The sequence below is a fragment of the Arvicola amphibius genome, chromosome 2 (genome assembly GCF_903992535.2).
Source record: "Arvicola amphibius chromosome 2, mArvAmp1.2, whole genome shotgun sequence".
Lineage (NCBI taxonomy): Eukaryota > Metazoa > Chordata > Mammalia > Rodentia > Cricetidae > Arvicola > Arvicola amphibius.
Window position 1 is genome coordinate 28,633,565 of NC_052048.2, and position 22,922 is coordinate 28,656,486.

Consider the following 22,922-nt stretch of genomic DNA (forward strand, 5'->3'; position numbering starts at 1 on the left):
TTGTTTTATATAGATACTGGATTGATGAACAGCAAGGGCGGTTCTATTTCCTTGCTATGGTGAATAGAGTAGCAGTAAACATGGGAGTGCAAACACCTAGTAGTTGGATAGAGTTCTCTGAATGTATGCATGTCCAGGAGTGAAGTGGCTGGGTCGTATGGAGTTAGGTTTTTAATCTTTTTGAGACACCGCCAAGCTGGTTCACAGCTGTATTAATTTGTACTCCTACAAGTAGCCAGTAAGGGTGTTTGTCCAGATCCTGTCCAACGCCTGTTAGATCTCTTGATGATAGCCATTCTAACTATGCTGAGGTGGTATCTCAGTGTAGTTTTAATTTATATTTCCTTGTGGCTAGGGATATTCGAACACTTAAAAAGTAGTAAGGGCCATTTGTATTTCTTTGGTTTTTAAACTATCCATTCAGTTTATTAGCCTATTTATTGATTGACAGTTTCGTTTCCTTGGAATTTAAGTATTAATTCTGGATATTAGCCAGTACAGATTTTCTTCCATTCTGTGGACTTTGTACTCTGCTGATAGTTTTCTCTGCTGCATACATTTTAAATTTAATGTAGCTCCCCCATTGACACTGGGACTTATTCCTGTGCCGTTTGTTAATTTTCTTTTCAGAAAGTTCTTTCCCATCCAGATGTCTTAAAGAGTATTCCTTAAGTTTTCATCTACAACTTTCAGTGTTTAACATTTCAAATTACGGTCTTGTATTGAATTTTTTTCCCCCGAGACAGGTTTTCTCAGTGTAGCTTTGGTGCCTGTCCTGAAACTAGTTCTTGTAGACCAGTCTGGCCTTGAACTCACAGAGATCTGCCTGCCTCTGCCTCTGAGTGCTGGGTTTAAAGGCCTGTGCTACCACCACCTGGCTTTGAATTGATTTTTGTACAAGATGAAAGATAGTAATCTAGTTTCATTTTTCTGCAGTAGATATCTACTTTTGCTAACACTGTTTGCTGAGTAAGCTTTTTCCTAATATATGGTTTTGCCTTCTCTGTAAAAAAAATTAGGTATACCTTTGTCAGCTCATTACTGGATTGTCTGTTCCATCACTCTGTTCTTAATGCCAGTACCAGGCTGTTTTTATCACTATAGCTTTATAGCATATTTTGAGGTACAGCTGTGTTCTTACTCTTTCGGATTGCTTTGGCTGTTTGTGGTTCCAGTGACTTCTTGGATTGCTTTTTTTTACAAATCTGTAGACATGGCATTTGAAGTTTTGATCAGTATCACATTAAATCTATTTATTAATTTTGGTAATATGTAACTCTTTTTATAGTATTAATTCTGCTGATCTAGGAATGAGGAAGATTTTTCTGTCATCTAGTATCTTTTTGGTTTCCTTTTTGATACCACGAAGTTTTCAGTGTAGAGACCTTTCTCTTGGTGTGTGTGTGTGGAGCACATATGCTTAACATGTAGGAAGGTCAAAGTAGAACTTGGAATAAATTGACTCTTCCTTTCTACCATGTAGATCCTAAATATCAACTCTGGTCATCAGTCTTGGCAGCAGATGCCTTTACTTGCTGAGGCATCTTGTCAGCCTGGGTAAATACTGATTGTGTATTCTGCACATTTACTATGCGTATTAATTAGGCCTAAGAGGTTTCTAGATCTATAATTCACTTTTTAAAGGTTTTTATTTATTTATTTATTTGTTTATTTGTTTTTTTTTTTTTTTTTTTTTTTTTGGTTTTTCGAGACAGGGTTTCCCTGTGGTTTCTAGAGCCTGTCCTGGAACTAGCTCTTGTAGACCAGGCTGGCCTCGAACTCAGAGATCCGCCTGCCTCTGCCTCCCGAGTGCTGGGATTAAAGGCGTGCGCCACCACTGCCCGGCTTATTTATTTGGTTTTTTGAGACAGTTTCTCTGTAGCTTTTTGGTGCCTGTCCTGGAACTAGCTCTGTAGACCAGGCGGGTGTTGAACTCATGGAGACCCTCCTGTCTCTGCCTTTCTAGTGCTGGGATTAAAGGCGTGCGCCACCACCACCTGGCAATCTATAGATCTTTTTAAAAAGTAAAGAATTATGTCATCTACAAATGGATAGTTTGATTTCTTTTTCTATTTTTTTTTATCCTTTTTATATGTGTTTTTCTCTTGTCTAATTGTTATGGCCAAGACTTTGAGCATTATATCAAATAAAATAGGAGAGAGTGGGCATCTTTATTTCATTCTTGATTTTAGAGGAAATGCTCTCAGTTTGTCTCCATTTAATGTTGGTATAAGTTGGTTGTAAATCACCTTGTTATTTAGAAGTATCCTCCATCTATTCCTAATGTCTACAGGACTTTTTAGATGTTCCAAGAGAGGGGGGAAAAGCCTTTCAATTTCTTTTGCTTGGGAGTTTTATAGAGAAACTGGACAAAGGCTGGGGTAATCTCTATTGAAGTTGCTGAATTCTCCAAGGTATCTTGGATTGAACCCTTATACATTATGCTTGTACCTCTGACCCAGCCAAGGAAATGACTATATCACTGTTTATGCACTTGCCTGTCAGGTTAGAGTTGATCCAAACCTCTTCTGTCCATCTCTAGCTCACTCTGCTTTGACCTTGACTGTTAGTCACGTGAACAGTGTTACTTCCCCCATTTGCCATTGCTAAGCTCTCTGTGTACTCATGTATACATGATCAGCTTGCCACTGTATTGTGGCAGAGAGTTAACTGTATCCCAGCTACCAAAATGTAGCTGTAGTCTTGGCTACTCATATTTTAGCTCCTTGTCTATAGGGTGGTCTAGGGTTCATCTCTTAGGTGGAAGCTAGTCATCATTACTTATAATCAAGTCTTTCAACTAGCTGTATTAGAAGAAAGAGTACAAGAGAAGACAACAGTACCATTTGTTCTCAGGAAATAAAAATGGTCGGTATGACACAGCTTTGTAAACTGTGAACCTCCCCTCCCCACTTGCAACTGGGAATTGAATTTAGGACCTTAGCCATGATAGTCAAGCTCTGCCATTAAACTATATCAGTCCTCTTTCTTTTCTTTTCCTTTCTTTCTTTCTTTCTTTCTTTCTTTCTTTCTTTCTTTCTTTCTTTCTTTCTTTCTCTCTTTCTTTCTTCTTTTTAACTTTTTATTTTGATACAGAGTCTTTCCAAGTTTTTCAGTAGGCCTCCAACCTTGCACCCTCTTGCCTTCACCTTCTTCCCAGTAGCTGGAATTATAGCTTAATTAATTAAGTATAAACCATTAGCATTGTTTCTCTTAAAAATGGTCATTATTATTAATTTGCTACTTTTCCTTTTATGATTGATAGATTCTCAAGTTTGGTGATAGTTAAAAACATTGTGTGTGTATGTGTGTGTGTATGTACACATGTGCGTACTAATTACACTCGGCTTGTTTTTTTAAAAACAATTTATGTGTATGAGTGGTTTGCCTACATGTATATTGCACTGTGTGCATGTGTGGTACCTGTGATGCCACAAGAGGGCATCAGATCCCCTGGAACTAGCATTACAGATTGCCATGCACCATCATGTAGGTGCTAGGAACTGAACCTGGTTCCTGTAAAATCTCTTAACTGCTGGGCCATTTTTTTCTAGCTTGTGCTTCTTGCTTCATAAACTTTAAAAGTGACAAGAGAAGTCCTGCAGGCTCAAGTCTTTACAGAGACTCATTCTTTGGCTAGTTCTTAGTTTATGTGTCTCTATCAGTTTAACTTACACAGGTGGCACACATTCACATGTAGCCTTGCCTTGTCTTTATGGAGTCTAGATCTCTTTTGTTCCTCTTTTCCCTTTTCCAGAGAGAAAGTGGTGTCTCAGCATTTCAGTGCATACGATCTTTCTTAATCTTTCCTTCTAGGTGGGTTAACTATAGTAATCTATTTTGTTATTCAACTGATTAAAGTACATTTGTGTGCTATGAATGAAGAGTTAGATGAGAAGAACTTGAAAGGCTAAAACTTCTAGGGAATAAAATTATCACAGACTAGTTAGGAAAAAGATGATTTATGAAAGTTTTTACCGCTCAAGACTATTCCTGGGATTGCAGGTATAAAAGGGATATGCTCTGGTCAAAGTTTCTTGCTTTTCATGGTAGTCAAGTTAGAGACCAGAGCAACTAAAAATGTCAGACATTAAACATGTTGAATATAAAATTTTGCTGGTATACACTTGTGTAAATTCAGAGATTTTTGTCTTATTTTATAAAAAACATGTGGGGAGTTTTGGTTTTCTTACTTGTAAAATAAAATTAGCCCTGGTCATTATTTAATGAAATTTGATAAAATCAAACAAATTTAATAAAATAAAACCCTGGTATTATTTAAATGAAATTGGATATGTAAAACATGGCATAATTTGTAAGCTTTCATATATTCTTTTTACATTTAGGGTTTTTTGTTTTTGAGACATGCCCTTTCTATGTAGCCTAGCCCAGAGCTTGCTTTGTAGACATGGCCTCAAGCTCAGAGATTCCCTTGCCTCTGTCTTCTGAGTGCTGGGATTAAAGGTGTACACTACCATGCCCAGCTTCAGTTAGGCATGTTTTTAGTTGAAAAAATGATAGGGTTGAAAAAAGACATAGGTAGAGCATAGTAAAGTGTAAGTCTTTTTGCTAAACCCTTATTTCTTTTTTATGTGTTTCTATGCCAGGAGCATGGTTTTGAATGTTTTCTAGTAATTATTGTATGTACATGAATTCATACAACCACATATTTTACAATCAACTTAAATGGAATGTCTTTTTGGTTGATTGGTAGATTTTGGTAATCTTTATTAGCAGTGGGTATAAATTTTTAAGAATATTGCTCTTTTTTGTGATTGAATTTTCTGTTCCTTGATGGTATATAACAATGTAGCTCCTGTGTTTTCCCAGTGCTTATGTCTATAACTTTTCTTTCTTTAGGGTCGACTCACTGTCCCTTAAAAATCCATTCTCCCAAGAAGAGGGGACAGAAAGAAAGATCACTTTGTAAGAAAGGCTTTGGTATCCCATGAACGAGCCAGCAGAACACCGATTGGGGTGCACCAGGACTCCAGAGCCAGATATAAGGCTCAGAAAAAAGCACCAACTTGATGATACAAGGGGAGGTAATAATGACAGCCACCAAGGAGATTTGGAGCCCATTTTAGAGACATCTGTTTGTTCTTCCTATTATAAAAATGTAAGTTAAAAATTCCAACGGTTGCAAACAAGGCAAACATGGAGATGAGGGATGATATTTAAAAAGAATACATATGTGTGATATATATTTCTCTAGTAGAAAGGTAGAGATGTTGACTTAGTAAAAATGTTTTAAAATTTTATGTATGGTGTTTTGCCCGCATATATCAGTACCATGTGTGTGTGTCTTGTTGCCTATAAAGGCCAGAAGAAGGTGCCAGATTGCCTAGAACTGGAGGTGCATATATGGTTGTGAATCACCACGTGGGTGCTGAGACTCGAACCCAGATTCTCTGCAAGAACAGCATTGCTTTTTTGTTTGTTGGTCTGTTTTGGTTTTTCAAGACAGGGTTTCTCTGTGTAGTGCTGGCTGTCCTGGAACTCACTCTGTAGACCAGGCTGGACTTAAACTCACAGAGATCTACTTGCTTCTGCTTTCTAGTGCCGGGATTAAAGACATGTATCACCATGCCTGGCAAAACTTAGTTTCTTACTAAGCTCAGATACTACTTGATTTCATATTTACACCTTTCTGCTGGCACTTAAAAATCATAGTCACTCTGTTTCATCTTGTTTAAGAGAGAATAAATGTTTGTTTTTAAAGGTTAATTTATTTTTGTGCTTTATGAGTATTTTATCTGCATGTATATGAGTGCATTGTGTGCCTGGTAGCTCCTGGGGCCAGAAGAAGGTGTTGGACTCCAAGTCTGGAGCTACCAGAATGTTGTAAGACTCTATGTGGGTGCTGGGATCTGAATTCATGTCATTTGAAAGAACAGCAAGTACTCTTAACTGCTGTGCCAACCTTCCAGCCCCAGAACCAGCCATGTTTAGTTATAACATTGTCAGTGGTATCTGAAGAACTTCTGTGGAACTTCTCAGATTGTTTTTCTGCAGTGCGTATCTTGGGGTCAGCGGAATCCTAAGGAGAGGAAGTAGATTTCAGTGTCTTATATAACTTCTCAGAGAAAAGGGGAAGACTCACACAGTTCATCATGGCAGCAGTCATGTTTGTGAACAGCATCAGACAGTGTTACAGGCATGTTGATGTCTACAGTGGAACTTTATGTCCATTCAGTGATGTGGTGCTGGGAGATTGTATCTCAGACTGCAGACTTGTGCTTCCTTAATCTTGCTGTTATGAAACATTACAGGCTGGTTTACATAATGAGGTCCATGTCATCCAGGGCTATATATAGTGAGACCCTATCTCAAAAAGTCCTAAAAATGTACATTTTCTTTATAAACTAGTTTTATGTATTTGTGCTATATGATATATATTATATCTAAATTATTTTAAAATTAAGTCTAATTTTGGTTTGTGAGGCTGGGTCTCATGTGGTATGTACATGCACATACAAGAATAAATGAAAAACTGATTTTTTAAAAACAAAACCAAACAAACAATAATAACAAACAATGCTGTTAGAAACAGAATCAATATGGAGGCCTTGATTAAAGTTGAGTTTTTACAATGTACTTAATACATTCTAAATAGAAAAAGTAATTTCCTACTTTGTATTTGACTGACTGATTTGGTTTGGTTTTAAGGTTTGTGGGTCAGTCCCAGGGCTTTGTACATGCTAGGTAAGTGCTGTACCACTTAGATATCCTTCTGTTGTCTACAGCACTTCGGTAATCAGGACGGGTTCTTTCACACACTTTGTTCTTAGTAAAAATAGACAGTAATTTGGGATGCCAGTTTAGTCAGTCTTAGGTTATGCTGCTTGGCCACTAGTCTCAGATAGTTCTACATAGATTTTGTTCACACTTTTCCTCTGTTTTATCTGGCTGGCAAGGAGAAGGATTGCCTTTCCCTTGAGAAGATTGCCCTGAGCTGATTGTAGCGGCTGAGGAGCTTGTAAATCCTGAGGCCTTGTTCAGCCTTCTTTCCTGCCGTTTACTGTGCTCTCTGGTGTTTGCTTTCTGAGATTATCAAAGCCACCTCTGTCCACCAGCGGCTCATACTGACAGTGATATATCATTGTGGGAAAGCAGCCATAGGACAGCACGCTAGTTACGGAAGATTGTTATGAAGACTGTAACACACCAGTGCTTCCTCAAGCCCGTGGGAGGAGCTGGCAGGGTAGTACCTCTGACTTTCTGCATCACCTCATACCCCAGTGGCTCCCAGGGCCACCTCCTTGTTCCTGCTCTTGCCCTTGCTCTCTACATTGTGGTCTCTCCTGACACCTGGTCTCCACTCCAACCCTGTCTGTTTGGGTAATGAAGGTAGTCACCCTGTGGAGCCAGCCTTTGTCTGTTAGTGGAACTTGACATCTGTTTCGTTGTTTACAAATGAGTAGAGGTCTTGTCCCCCTGCCCTGTCCACTCCTCACCTGGATACTTTCCCAGAGAATCACACTTGGGTTGTGAATACCGAAGTAGGAGCTGGCATCCAGATTCTTCATCTCAGACTGGAGAGGATGGTGGCATAACCTCGGCCTGAGGAGGGTGTGACCACTTGGCACAGTGCCCTGTTTGTTGGCCTTATTCTCGTCTTCCATGAGACCTGCTCAGAAAGCAAAAATCAGTTTTGTTTTCAGCTACAATTGAGCTTTGCCACAGGGAAAGTTGACCCCACTGAGCAGCCGGCATCTGAAGGCTTCTGTGGAGTGAAGGTCTGAGAGGTGACAGACCCAGTTTTAAAGTGGCTTCCTCCTGCCTGCAGGTAGCCTTCGCAACTACTTATCTTCCCATGCTTCAGGAAAAGGATCTGACACCACCTTACAGGTGACCACATTGGGGTCACGAGCTGGTGTGCACCAAGGCCTGATAGTCATTATGAGGATATATTCTTGCCCCTCAGGGTCAAATGACCCCTGCCTAACACTAGAGATAATAACAAATGGTGAATTTTTTTTAAGTCATATTCTATTTGCATTTATTTATTTATTTTATTTTATTTTTTTATTTTTTGGATTTTTCGAGATAGGGTTTCTCTACAGCTTTAGAGCCTGTCCTGGAGCTAGCTCTTGTAGACCAGGCTGGTCTCGAACTCACAGAGATCCGCCTGCCTCTGCCTCCCAAGTGCTGGGATTAAAGGCGTGCGCCACCACCGCCCGGCTTGCATTTTATTTTTAAGATAGGATCTCACTAAATAGCCCTAACTAGCCTGGAACTCACCATGTAGACCAGACTGGCCTTCAACTCCACCTTTCTGTTTCCCCAGTGCTGTGATTAAAGATAAGTGTCACCATGGTTGGCAAATGTTTATTTCTTAAAATCAAACCCAAAGAAGGTCAGAAGGAATAGGCTCTTCCTGAAACAACATAATTTAGAAGAACATAATAAAGTTCCTTATATAGAGGAGAAAGGACTTTAGGAAGTGTGCTATCTCTTAGAAACATCAGTAAATTTGAATCTTGGAAGCTGAACGAGCTTCTAGTAGGTAATGGTGGATGCTGTAGATGAAGTAGCCTGACCCGAGAGAGATGTTTACTGTAGACAAGGTGATGAGGCCATAGATGGACATTCTCTTTCCCGGGGAGTTCCTGATCAGGCAGTGAATTGGGGTAGAGCAGCTGTTGATGCTGCAGTGAGTTTTGCTTTGTCTCATCATGGGCAGGTGTTTGAATGTGAGCAGGCATAGAAGCACAGTCTGGGTGCCAGCCTGCAGGAAGGAGTGGAGCAGATACAGATATAAGAGCGTCTTCTCCTGGTGGAAGTTCAGGAAGTCTATCTTCTGGGAAGAGCTTTGCTTCCTGATTGCCTCCATGGAGCCCTTCTCCACTTCCCCTGAGTTCACAGGTTGCTGCGTGGTCTTCACCTTTACCTTGGTGTAATTATGCCGAATCTGAGCCATGAAGTACTCCATGAGGAAGAACAAGGCTATGAAGATGAAGTAGAAGTAGTACCACATTTCTAATATAGGAATGCTAAACAGCTGTTCAAAACACTCCACAAAACAAGGATAGGAGATATTTCCATGGCACTTGAAGTCTTCATGGAGCTTGAGCCAGTGTACCTGGACCACATTCATTACTAGGCTGTATAGGCAGATGAGGCCAAACCATAGAGTCCGCCCAATGTAGTAGGCAGATCTGTCCCCTACTACTGTGTATAACACAGGAATCATTGAAATTATCACTGCAAACATCATGTTCTTCTGTTTTTCAGGAAAAGGCCAGGTACTTTACAGCCCCCTAGAAAGAAAGAAGTCAGGATTAGGAGCTATGGAAATGGCTCACTGTGTTAAAATGCGTGCCACACAAGCATTAGTACCTGAGTTTGAGTTCCCTGAACCCACATAAATGACTGATGTAGCAGGGTTGTCTGTAGTTCAGTACTTCTGGGATATGGCAGTCAGAGACAGGTGATTCCTCAGAAGTGTGCAGTTGAGCTAACCTGGCCTACATAATAGTAAAAGATCAAAAAGGTACTGTTTCAGTGTGGAAGGTGAGGACCTTCCTACATCTAAAGGTGTCTTCTGACCTTCATACGTGTACTGTTGCATGTGTACACCTGCTCCAATTCTCATTCATATTCGTTCCCCCACCCTGCATGCCCACATATAACACTTGTAAAAAAGAAGTCAAGATTAGAACGTGTGAGCACTTGAATGACCTGACCCCATCCAAGAGGCCTGCTTATGTTTCTGCTCTTAGCACTGCTTCCTGGCTGTCGACTCCCCTAGACAAGGCATTGCTTTCTATCATATGTTTCCTGCTTCTCTGGTACAGGCTATGGCAGAGATCATCTCTTGTTACCAAACAACCCCTTCAAATTAAAATCATGAGCATAGATCTCATCTCTTTTTGCTAAATTATGAAGTATGGCTTCATGTTTACATGACCCCTATTATCCAGCATAGAGTATTACTGTCAGTTTGGATATAATTATATACTTGCTAAATGAAGAATGGAAGGCACAAGTAACATTAAAAATTCTCATTGTGTTTGGCTATTAGTCATCCTACAGCCCAGTGAGAAGAATGCCCTGGATTCATTCACTAACATCTAGTGGAAAAAAGTCAGTGTATTGTTTCTCAGCCTTTTGGACAACCATAGGTATCATATGAGACTCTCTGTACACCTCTGCCATGAAATTCTCCACAGCATTCCCTTCTTTCTTGTTAGGAAGACATAGTGCACATAACTTCTTCCGTCTGCAACTCATGGGTAAACTGTCTCCCTAACTGTATAGTGGTAACCCTTCTGTTCAGTGAGCCCTGTGATGGTGGGCAACATACATTAGTTCTATAGAAAGGGAAACTTTTTTTTGGTCTTCAAAGCTTTTTTATTTTTGGGTAATTGTGTCCGTCCCCCCCCCCCCCCCCCCCGGGTGTGTGTGTGTGTAAAACCTCATTCTTGCTAGGGAAGTATTCTGCTGATGAACTATACCCTTCCCCTTTTTATTTTTTTTTTTTATTTACTTTTTTTTTGGTTTTTCGAGACAGTTTCCCTGTAGTTTCTAGAGCCTGTCCTGGAACTAGCTCTCGTAGACCAGGCTGGCCTTGAACTTAGAGATCCGCCTGCCTCTGCCCCCCCCCCCCCCCAGTGCTGGGATTAAAGGCATGCGCCACCGCTGCCCGGCCCCCCTTTTTATTTTTGACACAGGATCTTACTGTGTATTCTAGTCTGACCTTGAACTCTTAACCATTTTCCTGCCTCTCATCTTGAATTTAGGGGTTGTAGTTGTGCACCATTGCTCCCTATTCTGTCTTAATGTATTCTCTTGAGATTTATTTTTAATTTATGCATTTGGGTGTTTAGACAGCATATATGTATGTCTATGTGTCACATGTGTTCCTGGTGCCCAAGGAGGCCAGAAGGTGGTGTTATATTCCCTAGAACCGGAGTTAAAAATGTTTGTGAGCTGCCATGGGGGTCCGGGGTCCGAGCTTCATCATGGCTAGCATCCTTACCTGTATTCTTTTTTTTTTTTTAAATTTATTTAGTTTTGTGCATTGGTGTTTTGAGTGCATGCATATCGGGAACTGGAGTTACAGACAGTGTGAGCTGTCAATTGGGAATTGAACCCAGATCCTCTGGAAGAGCAACTAGTGGTCTTAAGTATTGAATCATCTCTCCAGCCCCACCTGTATTCACACACCAAACCATTCATTCAATTTTAGGTTTATTGTGGTAAATAAAGGTATTAGGGTTTTTGTTGTTGTTGTTTAAGGTGTGCATGTTGTCCAGGAGTTAAATGATTTTTTTTTTGTTGTTGTTGTTGTTGTTTTGAGACAGGGTTTCTCTGTAGCTTTAGAGCCTGTCCTGGAACTAGCTCTTGTAGACCAGGCTGGCCTTGAACTCACAGAGATCCGCCTGCCGCTGCCTCCCAAGTGCTGGGATTAAAGGCTTGCCACCACCGCATGGCCGTGTTAAATGATTTCTAAGTGTGCATTTTTGTGGTAGTAAGTACATAACCCCATCCATCTCTAGAACATTTTCATCTTCTAAACTGAAACTCTTTGCCTGTTAAACATTGTGCGTTCTTTGCCACCCTCCAGCCTCTGAGAACCATTTTGCTTTTTGGTAGTCAAATCTGACTGCAGGTAAGTGAAATTGTAGACTATTCATCCTTCAGTGACTAGCTTATCTCACTTAGCATGATAGCATAGGTGTTTATTTATGCTGAATCAAATGTAAGAATTTCACTTAGGAATCTCTGCTGGAGCTGTTGAGGTGGCTCGGTGACTAGAGTACTTGTGCAGTCCTGCCTTGAGTAAAGGGAGAGAGCCAGTTATAAGAATCTTGTCAAGCATGGTAGCCCATCCAGCACTGAGGAGGAGCCCCAGGAAGGAATACATCAAGTTTGAAGCCAGACTGGGCTAAGTAGCGCCAGGACAGCTTTGAGCCACTGTGTGATGAGATTGTCTCTGGAAAAAGAAAAAAAATTTTTTATACGTGTACTGTGTGAACATTCTCATACATTATCATTCCTAATGTGTCCAGTGACACTGGTGCAGTTCATGCACAGCAGCAGGAGGTGAGTGGCAGACCAGCTGATGGTCCTGTCAAATGGGGGAGGAGATCAAGAAGGCCAAAGGGGTGGAGACAAGGAGAAGCACTTCCACTGAGCACGCTTGTGCCAGGCACTTTCTACAAACTGAACAGTGATGGACTCAGTCCTTAGACTGAACTTATAAACCGGGCACAGCTATTACTGTTTTATAGATAACATCTAATTACTGCTTAAAAGACTTACTTCTAAACCAGCCAGATGGCGTTTAGATTGTGCTGCTCTTGGGGTGACAGCTGAATCCCTTAGCCTCTTGCAGAAGCCCTTTCTTGTATTGGGAACCTCTCCCTGCCTACCAACTGCTACTCTGTCAACTGCCTTGGAATCTGTCAGGGAGCTACCCTATTTGTTGACCCACCTGCCAGTCTTTCTGGAGTCTGCCAATCATCATATGCAAAACAAGAGAAGAATAAATACACAGACTGGCTTATAAGGATGGATTTTGGTGGGGCTGGAAAGTTGGCTCAGTGGTTAAGAATACTTTTTCTTGAAGAGGAATAGAACTCAATTCCCAGCATCCACATGGCAGCTTACAAATGGTCTGTAAGTCCAGTCCCGGGGATTCAACACCTGATATTGGCTGGCAGGAGGCATGTGTATGGTATGCATTCAGACAGACAAAAACATGTGGACAAAGCATTTGTATACCTACAACACGATATTTTTTAAAATAGGTGGATTTAGGAGCCTAGGAGGATGGTCTTGAAGATTGAGCCAGGACCTTGGTCCATTCCTTTCTGAATCTGTCCCTTTGGTTTGTGCCTATGTTCTAAGGTCCCAAATATTTGAATATGGGAAAAACTATCATCATATTCACCAAGTAGCTTCAGTATCTGTAAAATTAATTTTCTGTTGCTGTGATAAAACTCCATGACCAAAGCAACTTAGAGAAGGTATTTTGTGCTTACAATTCCAGAGGGATGAGTGACAGGAAAGCATAAAGCAAGTAGCAGGCACAGTGGCAGGAACATCCTTTACCCCAAGCACAGTATGGAGAGATTAAAATGGAAATGGTGCAAGTTTTAATTTCAGAGCCCATTTCTAGTGACATACTTCTGCAGCAAGGCTGTACCCTTTAAACCTCCCCAAGCTGCCCCCACTGGCTACCAGATGTTATTTCTCAAACCACAATAGCACCTTTTTCATTCTTCCTAAGCTTGATGGAGGAGAGTCATCTGTCTATGTGTTACTTTTATTAGTTAATAAAGAAGCTGCCCTTTAATAGGACAGAAAATTAGGTAGGTGGAGTAGACAGAACAGAATTGTGGGAGAAAGAAAGCAGAGTCAGGCAGATGCCATAGCTCTCCTCTCCGAGATGGACGCAGGCTAAGATCCTTCCTGGTAAGCCACCACCTCGTGGTGCTACACAGATTATAAATATGGGTTAAAGCAAGATATGAGAATTAGCCAATAAGAGGCTGAAACTAATGGGCCAGGCAGTGTTTAAAAGAATACAGTTTCCGTGTAATTATTTTGGGTAGAGCTAGCTGGGTGGCGGGAAGCAGCCCGCCGCTTCCATTACAACATAAGATTTCAGTCTTAGTCTCTGCATTTCTATGCATTCTTTAAAACAAAACACAGAAGTCACTGGCCAAGACTGCTGCTTCATTCCTTCCAATTACGTAAATCTTCTTTCACCATTTCCATTATCTTTGCTGCTCATAGTAGCAGAGAGGCTATATTCATCCTCTTTGAAAAACTAGTCCCCAACCAGGCATAGTAGTGCATGCCTTTAATCCCTGTACTTGGGAGGCAGTGGCAGGCAGGTCTCTGAATTTGAGGACAGCCTAGTCTACATAGTGTGTTCCGTGGTGATTTACATAGTGGGTTCTGGCCTTTATCATGAAGGAATGTTGGACTTTGTCAAAGGTAGTTTGAAATTATTTGTGTGTGAGTGTATGATGCGAGGGGCTGGCACATGTGCCAGGTACACATTTGGAGGTCATCAGACACCCTTGTGGGGTTGTTTCCCTCCGTCTACCGTTGTGTGGATTCCAGTCATCCAGCTCTCACTGGCCTGTGAATGTCAGTGTTAAAGCCAAGAGGAAACTAATGCAGCTGTTCAAGGAACAGACTGAAGCAAGCATAGGGATGCTGTGCTAGAGTAGAGAGTTGTTTCTCCTTCCGAATGCAGAAATGGTGTTTTTGACTTGTTTGTATTTGTTTTATCTTATTTTAGTTTTGGTTTTGTTTCTTTGAGACAGGGTCTCACTGTGTAGTCCTGGCTGGCTTGGAGATCTACCTGCCTTCACTGGGATTAAAGGCATACACCACTGTGCCCAGCTTCATTTTTACTGCTGATAGGTTTACAGTGAAGTTAACTGCTGCTGACTGTTGTTGATGCTTGACTGAGGACTGACTTTAATCCTTTACATCTGCAAGGAAAACGTGGTGATTGGTCCTGCCCTTGACTCTTGCTGTGATGTCTTTGCAGAGCTCTGAGGAACTCGAGTGTAAAGATGACAATTCCCAGGAAGATGAAGGGTTTATGGGCATGTCTCCTCTCCTACAGGCCCATCATGCTATGGAGAGAATGGAAGAGTTTGTTTGTAAGGTAAGATTGCCTTTTCCAAACAGACGTGGAAAGAAGGTAGTAGTCATTTGCTTTTTGTCCTACTTGGGGAGAAAATCCAATGCAAGATGGAGACAAATAATTCTCCTGACTTTAACCTGTTAAAGACACATTTGTAAAACATACCGATAAAGTTGCAGTGTAACCAGAATGTCCAATTGGGATATGAATCTCTTCTGATACAGAGTAGCAGAGTAAATGTAGATTAGATAAGATAGGATGAAGATTTGGATTGGTTGTACTAGAGTTATTAAAAATAATACTAAAGCCATTTTTCTGTTTAATATGGACAGTGTAGTTGCTGTTTCTAGAGATTCCACAGGTAATCAAACTGCTGAAGTAGACAACACAGGATTCTCACGCACATTTAGTATTTTCAGTTCAGCTATTATGTGTGGGGGCTGTGGGTGTGGGTGAGTGTCTTAAGGGGGGCTGTGGGTGTGGGTGAGTGTCTTAAATGGTTTTTTTTTCAGGCCATTGTCAGAGTCCCTAGGACCCATTGTAGGATGGTTTTGTTTTTTTTTTTTTTTTTTAAAGATAGCTAGAATTAAAGTTACTTGTTGAAAAAAAATAGAGACTGGTACGCTTTTTAGTCAGATGAGCAAGTGTCTAGGGGTAGTATCGTGTTTCATGTTGCTCTCATTAATACAGAAAGCATCCTAAGGGAGAGAGATTTTATTTTAGCCTGTAATTTTAGGTTATAGTTTATTATTACAAGGAAATCAACTTCACTTAGGTTCTCAGGACCTGAGCAGAATGAAGCCAGTATTCCATTAATAGCCCCTATGCAAGTTCTTAGTAGAACCCTCACTTCCACTGAGAGCTCATGAGCCAAGCCTCCATTGTTCTGCCTTTCTTCAAGCTCCCACAAGGACAATCCAATAAGTTTTGTCCACAACATTCATTGGCTTTTCTAGCCTGAAGTTTTCAGTTCTCCCCCATGCTAGTAAAACCATGCAAAAGCTCACTCAAATGGAGCAAGATCATGCAGTCAGGTTCGCCACAGCAGCTCCCACCTGTGGCACCCATTTCTGTCCTTCCATCTCTGTTGCTGTGGTGAAATACACTGACAAAGCATGCAGGAGAGAAAGGGTTTGTTTCAGCACACAGTCCCAGGTTAGAGTCCATCATTCGTTGGAGAACCTTGGCATCAGGCATGTTAAACAGTCAAACCCATGGTCAAGAGTGCAGGGAATGAATGTATGCTTGCCTTGGCGAGCTTGTTTTTTCTTTCCTTATATAGCTTAGGACCCAAACCCAGGGAATGGTGCCTCCCACAATGGACAGGCCTTCTCAATTAATGTAACCAAGTTATATAATCAACATGATTAATGTAAGCAAAACAGTTCCCCACAAACATGCCTCCAGGCCAACCTGATCTAAATAATCTTAGTAAGAGTCTCTTGGTTGTATCAAGATAACAAAACTAACCAGCACAACTAGGTATGTCTGTATAAGCCTTCCTCCTCCACCCCGTGTGTATGTGTGTGTTTATATATGTGTCTGTATATGTGTATAAGTTCCCTTTTTAAAAGCATCTTGAGTGGCAGGTGGCTGGCATTAAAAACGTATTGTGGTCTCCTTTTCCCTCCTCATAGCTGTTTTATTGCATCCAGTTACAGTTTCTTGATAGTGAGACAAGAGAATCACATTAGTCCATGAATTCACAGCCAGCTTAAACAGTATAGTAAAATCCTCATCTAAGGAAAATAAAATTTTAAAAGAAGAATGAAAATATTTAAGAAAAATGGGTTGTCATATGCACAAATATACATGGGTTTTGTGCACTGTGCCATTTTATTTAAAGAATTAAGCATCTGCAGAATTTTCTGTCAACAAGTGGTCTTGGAAGTAGTTCTTCATAGCTCCACGGGACAGCTGAAGTACTAGCAGGAAGCAGTGAAGATGAGAATTATCTTGGCTTATTTTATTTTAATTTAGGGGCTATACATGGATTGACCAGGTTAGCGTCAGTGAGCATTGGCCCTGAGTTTTGAACTGGAAGGTGAGAGAGATAACAGAGGGGAAGGAAGGAATAAGACTGATTTAATAGGTAAGAGGACTGCATCTGTTCTGAATTTGGCACTTCCTTGGGAGAATGAAGTGTCACGTAGAGGAACACTTCTTTTATAGTTGTCAGTAAGGAAATAAGAGAGCAGAGAATGGGAAATAGTTGTAGAGTAAAAGGAGGGGCACCATAGGGGGCACGTGACAGTCTTTCTACATAGTGGGGAGGAGAGCCCAGTTTATGTGGCTTAGTTCTAAGACCCCTGAGGGATAGTGGGGAGAAGTCTTTGAGTCCTGATAATGCATTAGATGGAAGCACGGTGGAGTGCTGTAGCGGAAATTTTTCTCCTTTGCTTGCGGCTGGATCCTGGGTGATGTTGATTATCATGGTGTGAGGCTTAAACGAGATTTGGGGGCTAAAATAAATAGGGTCAGTGGTGAACAGACTTTCTTAGGAGGCAGCATCAAGATCCTAACCCCCTTTCCCCCTCTCCTGGGGAGGGACAACAGGAAAAGGAAGGAGAAAAGGTCTGGTGAGGAAGCACCTTTCATTGGGATCTCCCTGGTGAACGGATCGCCTCTGCACAATTGGAATTGCATCCAGCCCAGGGGGAATGCTAGCAGTGCAGATGCATGTGAGGTGGTCTGTATGTTATTTGTTTGGTCTTCTGGATTCATCAAGTGAAGTGCTGTTTCTCTCATGCGCAAGGAGATTAAGCCTTGGGGTTTTTGTAATTGATTAATACTCACTAGTTAACAGTAGACCCCACATATCCTACCCTGTGCTTCTTCCATTTAACACCTCAGTTTTCTTGTAGCAGAAAGCAGAGGGGAGATTTTTAGGAAAAGACATGAAAGTGTGATATTTTTCTGTAGTAACAAGAACATTAAGTATGAAATGGTCATATTTAATGACTGATTTTTCTGAGGTAAAGTCTGTTGTTGATGAATGAAGTTCTGTGTATCTGGGACTTTGAATTCCTCATTTTTTTTAAGCTGGACTAAAACCAAGGCCTTTTAGGATATAATTTGTGTATTTGTTTATGATTTCCTGTTCCTAACAAAGACCATACCATTTGGAAACTTATTTTTTATCAGTCTTTTATCCAGTATAAGATTATGGTAAAAGTTGTTTGGGAACAGTGTTGCTAAATGACAACTAAAGTTTGTTTGACAGCAAAGTGTTTGATAACATTCTTAATGAATAACTAGGTTTGGGAAGGTCGATGGCGAGTAATCCCTCATGATGTGCTACCAGATTGGCTTAAGGATAATGATTTCCTTCTCCATGGACACCGACCTCCTATGCCTTCTTTCCGGGCCTGTTTTAAGAGCATTTTCAGAATACACACAGAGACAGGCAACATTTGGACACATCTCCTAGGTATGTAACGTCTGTGGTCAGTGGTATAATTAAATTAGTAATTTACTTTTTTCTTTGATTTTAATGTATTTAGAGAGTAAGTACAACTCTTGAAAAATATGTTAGAATTTACCCCCTTCCCCTTAGATTTTTGTTGGTAATTTTTCATTGGTTTACTCTTTGTTCATTCTAACTTGTGCTGTGACTTTATTACAACCAATGTGTCTTTTTCTTTCCTAGATCCTTATTTTGAGACAGGGTCCCACTGTGTATCCCAGGCTCCTGAACACTGCAGTTTGCCATGTGCCCCTCACACCTGCCTTCTTTTCTAGACCTTTAGACAGTTGCTTCAAGTGAGGCAAGGCAAGAAATGCTATAAAAAAATGTATAGTATTTTAATAAGCAGTGAAAGGAAGAATATGAGAAAGTAAGATTTTTCAGTCATTGCTTAGATTATTTTCAGTTAAGTTTCAGTTATTGTGAGTAGCATATGAAATAGATGTTTTTCAATTTTTTTTATTAAGTAAAGAATACAGTGGGAAGAACGATCTTTCAGTAAAAGGAACAGCACAGCTGAGATAAGTCAATAAGGAACATACCTGTAATCCCAGCACCTGGGAGTGGGGCAGGATTTAAGTATCAGGTCATCCTGGGCTATAGAGTGCGAGTCTGTCGTGAAACCAAAACCAGATCAAGTTCAATCTTAGTCTCCTACAAGATCCAGAACTAGAAACCTTTAGGAAATAACAGGTGTAAGCCTTGGTGACCTAAGCTAGGTAACAGGCTTTTCTTTTGTTTTTGTTTTTTGATTTGGTTTGTTTTTTTTCGAGACAGGGTTTCTCTGTGTAGGCCTGGCTGTCCTGGAGCTTGCTCTGTATACCAGGCTGGCCTCAAACTCAGAGAGGCCTGCTCCTGTCTCCTGAGTGCTGGAATCACCCACAAGTGTTGGGGTTAAAGGCATGTGCCACCACCACCCTGCAAATAACAGCTTTTTAGAATTGAAACCTAAAGTGCATGCAGCTGAAGAGAATAAATTGGGTTTTTGGCAAAACAAAATGATGTATGCCACAGAATATTGCCAAGAAAGTTAAAAAAGATAACCCACAGAGTGAGAGAATCTTTACAAATCATAGTATGTCTGGTCTACTATAGGACTCTTACAAGTCAGTATAAATGGCTCACCCTCTTTGCAGGCAGTAAAGCTTCTCCGTGAATATTTCTATAGAAAGGTACACAGATGACAATCATATACTGTGGACATTTTTATAGAGAAAGGTACACATATGACAAACATGTACTTGGAAAAGGTTTATTTTTATCAGTTATTTGGGAACATACAAGACAGATATATCGAGATGTACAATGAGATACATTTTATTCCCTCCAGGATTTCTCTGATCAAGAAAATGGAAAGTAAGTCTCGACCAGGGATATGGAGAAATGTTGCTAATAGTAACAAAAAATGGGCCAATACCTGTGGAAAACAGCATGGTAGATAGTTCCTTAGACAGTTAACAGGATCACTGGCAATTTTACTTCAGTTGAGTATTCAACAAAGTATGTACATGGATGTTTTAGCAGCATTATTAATAGAAACGACCTGCTGCTGAATAGATAAACCGAATGTGGTACGCCCATGCGCTAGAACACCGTTTGGGGCCAGTGAGATGGTCAGTGGGGACAGATTGTTGCCTCCAGATTTTATGCCCCGAGTTTAATCCCTAGGACCTACAGTGGTGGGAGGAAAACTGGCTCCTGCAAGTTGTTCTCTGGCTCCCACACATGGATAAAAAAATGAGTAAAAGTAAGAGCTTTCTTAAAAGAAGAATTTAGCTGTAAGAGTGAATTGCTGACGTTTGTTACAACCTGCTGAGTGGAGTAAGTGAAAAGACACAACAGGCCACATAATCGCTTGAGTCTGTGTCCATGAAAAGCCCACAGAAGGCAAATCCAGAGACGGAAAGTAGGGCCACTTAGTAGTGAGACCCTGCCTCAGAAAAACAGGTATGGAATTTCTGACACCCATGTTCTGGGTCACTAGTGAGGACCAGAGAAACAACACAGGGCTCTTCAGCATCTGTAAGCAAATGTAAAATAGAGCTTTGAAAGCACCCACAGCATATGACAGAGTGCACAAATGATAGTATATACCGAAGTCTAAGAGGTAATTTTACTCTGCCTTCATTTTGGATTGTGGTCCTTAGGTGAATGAGAAATTATTTTCCTTCCTTCCTTCCTTCCTTCCTTCCTTCCTTCCTTCCTTCCTTCCTTCCTTCCTTCCTTCCTAAGATTTATTTATTTATTATGTATACAGTGTTCTGCCTGCTTTTAAATTGCAGGCCAGAAATCTCATTACAGATGGCTGTGAGCCACCATGTGATTGCTGGGAACTGAACTCAGGACCTCTGGAAGAGCGGCTAGTGCTCCTAACCACTGAGCCGTCTCTCCAGTCCCCCCCCCCCCCAACACCCTTTTTTCCCCCTCAAGACATGGTCTCTCTTTGTGTAATAGCTCTGGCTGTCCTGGAATTCACTTCGTAGACCTCAAACTCACAGAGATCTTCCTGCCTATGCTTACCAAGTTATAGGTGTGTACCACCCCCATCCGACTTTTTATTTATTTACTGATTTATTTATTTTATTTTATTTTATTTGGTTTTTCGAGACAGGGTTTCCTTGTAGTTCCTAGAGCCTTGTAGACCAGGCTGACCTCGAACTCAGAGATCCGCCTGCCTCTGCCTCCCGAGTGCTGGGATTAAAGGCGTGCGCCACCACCACCCGGCTTATTTTTCCTTTTTTGAGTCAGGCTTTTATATATACCAGGCTACTTCGTTCCCTCTGCTGAGGATGGCTTTGAATTTGTAATCCTCCTGCTTCTTCCTCCCAGATTAAGATTAAGGTGTGAGCCACCACACCTGGTGTACGTGGTGCTAGAGATAGAACCAGGTCTTTGTGCATGCTGGGCAACCACTTGCTGCATCCTTAACTAGTCATTATATTCTTTAAAGTTTATAAAGCTGAAGTGTGTATAACACTAGCAGTATTGAAAGTAAACTAAAATATGGATAAACTTATTTTGAAAATTTTTCTCAAAGAATTTATGGCTCTGGTATCGCTGCTCCTGGGAAAAGCTGAAAACAGTGCACAGCACCATGGGTCACGTCTGCCCCACTCATACTCTCCTCCTAGGTTGTGTCTTCTTCCTGTGCCTGGGCATCTTCTATATGTTCCGCCCAAATATCTCCTTCGTGGCCCCTCTGCAAGAGAAAGTGGTCTTTGGGTTGTTCTTCCTGGGAGCCATTCTCTGCCTTTCATTTTCATGGCTCTTCCACACAGTCTACTGCCACTCGGAAGGGGTCTCCCGACTCTTCTCTAAGTAAGTATTCATGCTGTTCATGTTATCATCTGTGCTTTAGGATCAGTGGGGCAGGAACACCCTCCGGCAGCTGGCAGGATTCTTTTTTTTTAAATATTTATTTATTATGGATACAATATTCTGTCTGTATGTATTTCTGCAGGCCAGAAGAGGGCACCAGACCTCATTACAGATGGTCGTGAGCCACCATGTGGTTGCTGGGAATAGAACTCAGGACCTCTGGAAGAGCAGGCAATGCTCTTAACCTCTGAGCCATCTCTCCAGCCTCCTGGCTGGGTTCTTAATGTTACCATATGGAAATGTCTTCCCTTAATGTAGACAACCAAGTTTGCTTCTTAGTTGCTGCAGATGTCATAAGTCGTAGGGGATTAATTGGAGTCTGTAACAGATGATAATTTTTAGCATTAAATGGAGTTCTTTTAAATTTCAATCCTAGATTGGATTACTCTGGTATTGCTCTTCTGATCATGGGAAGTTTTGTTCCTTGGCTTTATTATTCTTTCTACTGTAACCCACAACCTTGCTTCATCTACCTGATTGTCATCTGTGTGCTGGGCATTGCAGCCATTATCGTCTCCCAGTGGGACATGTTTGCCACCCCTCAGTATCGGGGGGTCAGAGCAGGTGAGTGTATGTGAATGTGTCGTTTTCATGGGTCATTTATGGTTACTATTATAGACCGATGCTTTTGCAGTGTGCAGATGGAGTAGCCACCGTTGTAAGCGCAGGGTAAGGGGCAGCGGGAGATAAGATGGGCGGTGAACACATGTTTGGGCAGTGTTGTGTCCTTGAGGACACACTACAATATAATGACTTCTGTAATTGCTTCATCTTAGCATACTTTGTGCTGACTGACTGTTTTGGTTTATATTTAGTGTTTTATATTTTAGTTTAAATTGCTTTAATAAATAAGACCTGAGTTCATTGCTGATTATGTACCAATAAAGTAGATACTATACTTTTCTTCTGATATAGGGGGTCTTTGGTATTTAGGTAATGCCTGCTGAGTGCCCTGTGACATCGGTAGTCTTGCTTGAATGTGGCATTTGTAGAACCAGAAGATTGAAAAACCTGCCTTTAATTTTGAAATCAGTAGCCTGTGCTGAGTGATTCTGACAAAATCTTTCAGAACTCGGACTCTGTGTTGCCTGAAGTTGTGTCTTCTACTTTCTGTCTCCCAAGTGGTACTACCACACATGCTTTTCTTCAAGCCCTGATTCATCTGCATGCAACTACAGTGTTAGAAACAGAGCTAACCTCATGTTGATGACACAGCAGTCTGCTCTTCTTTTTATGATGTCCACATAAGACGTCCAGTAGCCAGCGCTGGCTCTGTAGTTCTTCACTATGTCAGCGGTGTTAAACCTATTGAGGTGCATAAGATAAGAACATCTTTGCTGAGTGGAGCTGAGCATTCTGCTATTTATAAACACCAGAAGGTTAAGTCCTGAGCCTTTTCTTTGAGAGTGGAAAGCACTGTTAGCAGCCGTTCTTCATATGCAAAGGAAAAGAACAGGAGTG

At 41.1% G+C, this 22,922-nt stretch overlaps 1 protein-coding gene across 4 annotated transcripts in view; it reads left to right on the plus strand.

The window, feature by feature from the left end:
* Positions 1–22,922, plus strand: part of Adipor2 (adiponectin receptor 2) — a 62,529-nt gene that overhangs the window by 34,151 nt on the left and 5,456 nt on the right. For all 4 annotated transcript variants that reach the window (XM_038317873.1, XM_038317871.2, XM_038317870.2 and 1 more), the window contains exons 2-6: positions 4,861–5,119; positions 14,519–14,638; positions 17,876–18,047; positions 21,215–21,401; positions 21,838–22,025. In XM_038317873.1, the coding sequence (XP_038173801.1) occupies positions 4,949–5,119; positions 14,519–14,638; positions 17,876–18,047; positions 21,215–21,401; positions 21,838–22,025 (838 nt within the window). In that variant the 5' untranslated portion in view covers positions 4,861–4,948. The remainder of the gene's footprint in view (positions 1–4,860; positions 5,120–14,518; positions 14,639–17,875; positions 18,048–21,214; positions 21,402–21,837; positions 22,026–22,922) is intronic.